General features: G+C 49.0%; 1 protein-coding gene across 1 annotated transcript; it reads left to right on the top strand.

The window, feature by feature from the left end:
* Positions 1–239: 239 nt before the first annotated feature.
* LOC145958519 (uncharacterized) lies at positions 240–800 on the top strand. The gene has a single exon (XM_083076015.1). The coding sequence runs from the start codon at positions 240–242 to the stop codon at positions 798–800; it is 561 nt and encodes a 186-aa protein (XP_082932141.1).
* Positions 801–1,578: the final 778 nt, after the last annotated feature.

Raw genomic sequence — 1,578 nt, 5'->3', positions numbered from 1 at the left:
CGCATGCTGGTTCCTCTCTTGGTGATCCACGTGATGCGCAAGATGGAGTGATAGGGGACGTGGATAGGAGGTTGACCTCCAATGTGATCCAAACCGATTGCACGACCCAAGTACTTCATGAGTTAGACGATAGTGGACAAGCGATACCGGGGACGGAGGATTTTATGCAGTTTGACCAGCCATTGGAAGAGGAGGACATGCTGGCGTGAGTTTTTTTTTCGTGTCTTATTTATTAAATGATGACAAATTTTAATGTATTGTGTTGGAACATTCGAGGGGCTGTTAATGCCAAAGGTAAAAGGAGGGTCTCGGAGCTAGTAAGGCTTCATCACCCGGCTATTTTTATTGTCTTGGAAACCCATTGCCAGTTTTCTTCGGTGGAAGCCTTTTGGAGGAAGATGGGTTATAAGTTGTGTTATAGTAGTGAGGCTACGGGGCACTCCGGGGGTATTTGGGTTTTGATGGTGATGTCTTGTTCTGCTACAACCTCTGAATTTGCCTCTCACCCCCAGGCCATTTCGTTCACAGTTGTTGAAGGAAACAAGAGCTGGGTTTGTACTGCCGTTTATGCTAGTCCTAGGGTGGACCTCAGACAGCAGGGTTGGGCTCACCTTCGGGAGTTGGGGGGACGAGTTACAATGCCATGGCTAGTGCTTGGGGACTTCAACGAAGTTATGTTGTCAACGGAGTGTAGGGGTGGTCGTTTCTCGATGGCAAGGGCATCGCAGTTTCTGGAGGTCTTGAATGATTGCAATCTCCTTGACATGGGGGCTAAGGGCCTTCGCTTTACGTGGTACTGAAATCACCGTGGGTCTGTGTTGGCAAAGCATTTAGACCGAGCGGTGTGCAACGTTGCGTGGCAAGAAATGTTCCCGGAAGCATACGTTGAGAACCTGTGTAGGGTCTACTCTGATCATTGCCCTTTTTTACTGCGACGTGACGGCTCAAGGGATAAGTCTCAGGATCGACCCTTTCGGTTTCAAGCTGCGTGGGCCACCCATAGAGATTTTGAGCGAATTGTTAGAGAGGCGTGGTGTCGAAGTACGCCGACCCTTGCTAATGGGATACGAGTTGTTCGAGAAGATGCTACCAAGTTCAACAGGGAAGTGTTTGGGAATATACTTACTAGGAAGAAGGCTCTCCAACGTCGTCTCAAAGGGGTACAATTACAACTCGAATTAGGAGATTCAGAGAGCCTGTCGCGTCTAGAGAGGACTATACAAGCTGAGTTGGATGAAACTTGTCTTCAGGAGGAGTACTTATGGTTTCAGAAATCTAGAGAGAAGTGGGTGAAGTTTGGGGACCGTAACACGTCCTTCTTCCATGCTCAAACACTCGCGAGAAGACGGAGGAATAAGATACAAGGGTTGTTTTTACCAGATGGGTCTTGGCATACGAATCCTGCGGTCATGAAAACTGAGGCAGTCAGATTTTATAAGGAGCTTTTCTCGGGTGATAACGAGCACGGGCCTCTGGATATGCCTACTGGAGCTCTGCCTGGCTTGGGAGTTGAGGCCCAATCTGCCTTAACTGCCCCAGTCACGAAAGAGGAGGTTCGCCGGGCGGTGATGAGCATGA

This window comes from Cajanus cajan, chromosome 6, assembly GCF_000230855.2.
Source record: "Cajanus cajan strain Asha chromosome 6, NIPB_CcT2T_4, whole genome shotgun sequence".
NCBI lineage: Eukaryota > Viridiplantae > Streptophyta > Magnoliopsida > Fabales > Fabaceae > Cajanus > Cajanus cajan.
The sequence above is the reverse complement of the archived record's forward strand: the minus strand, read 5'-3'. Positions and strand labels throughout refer to the sequence as shown.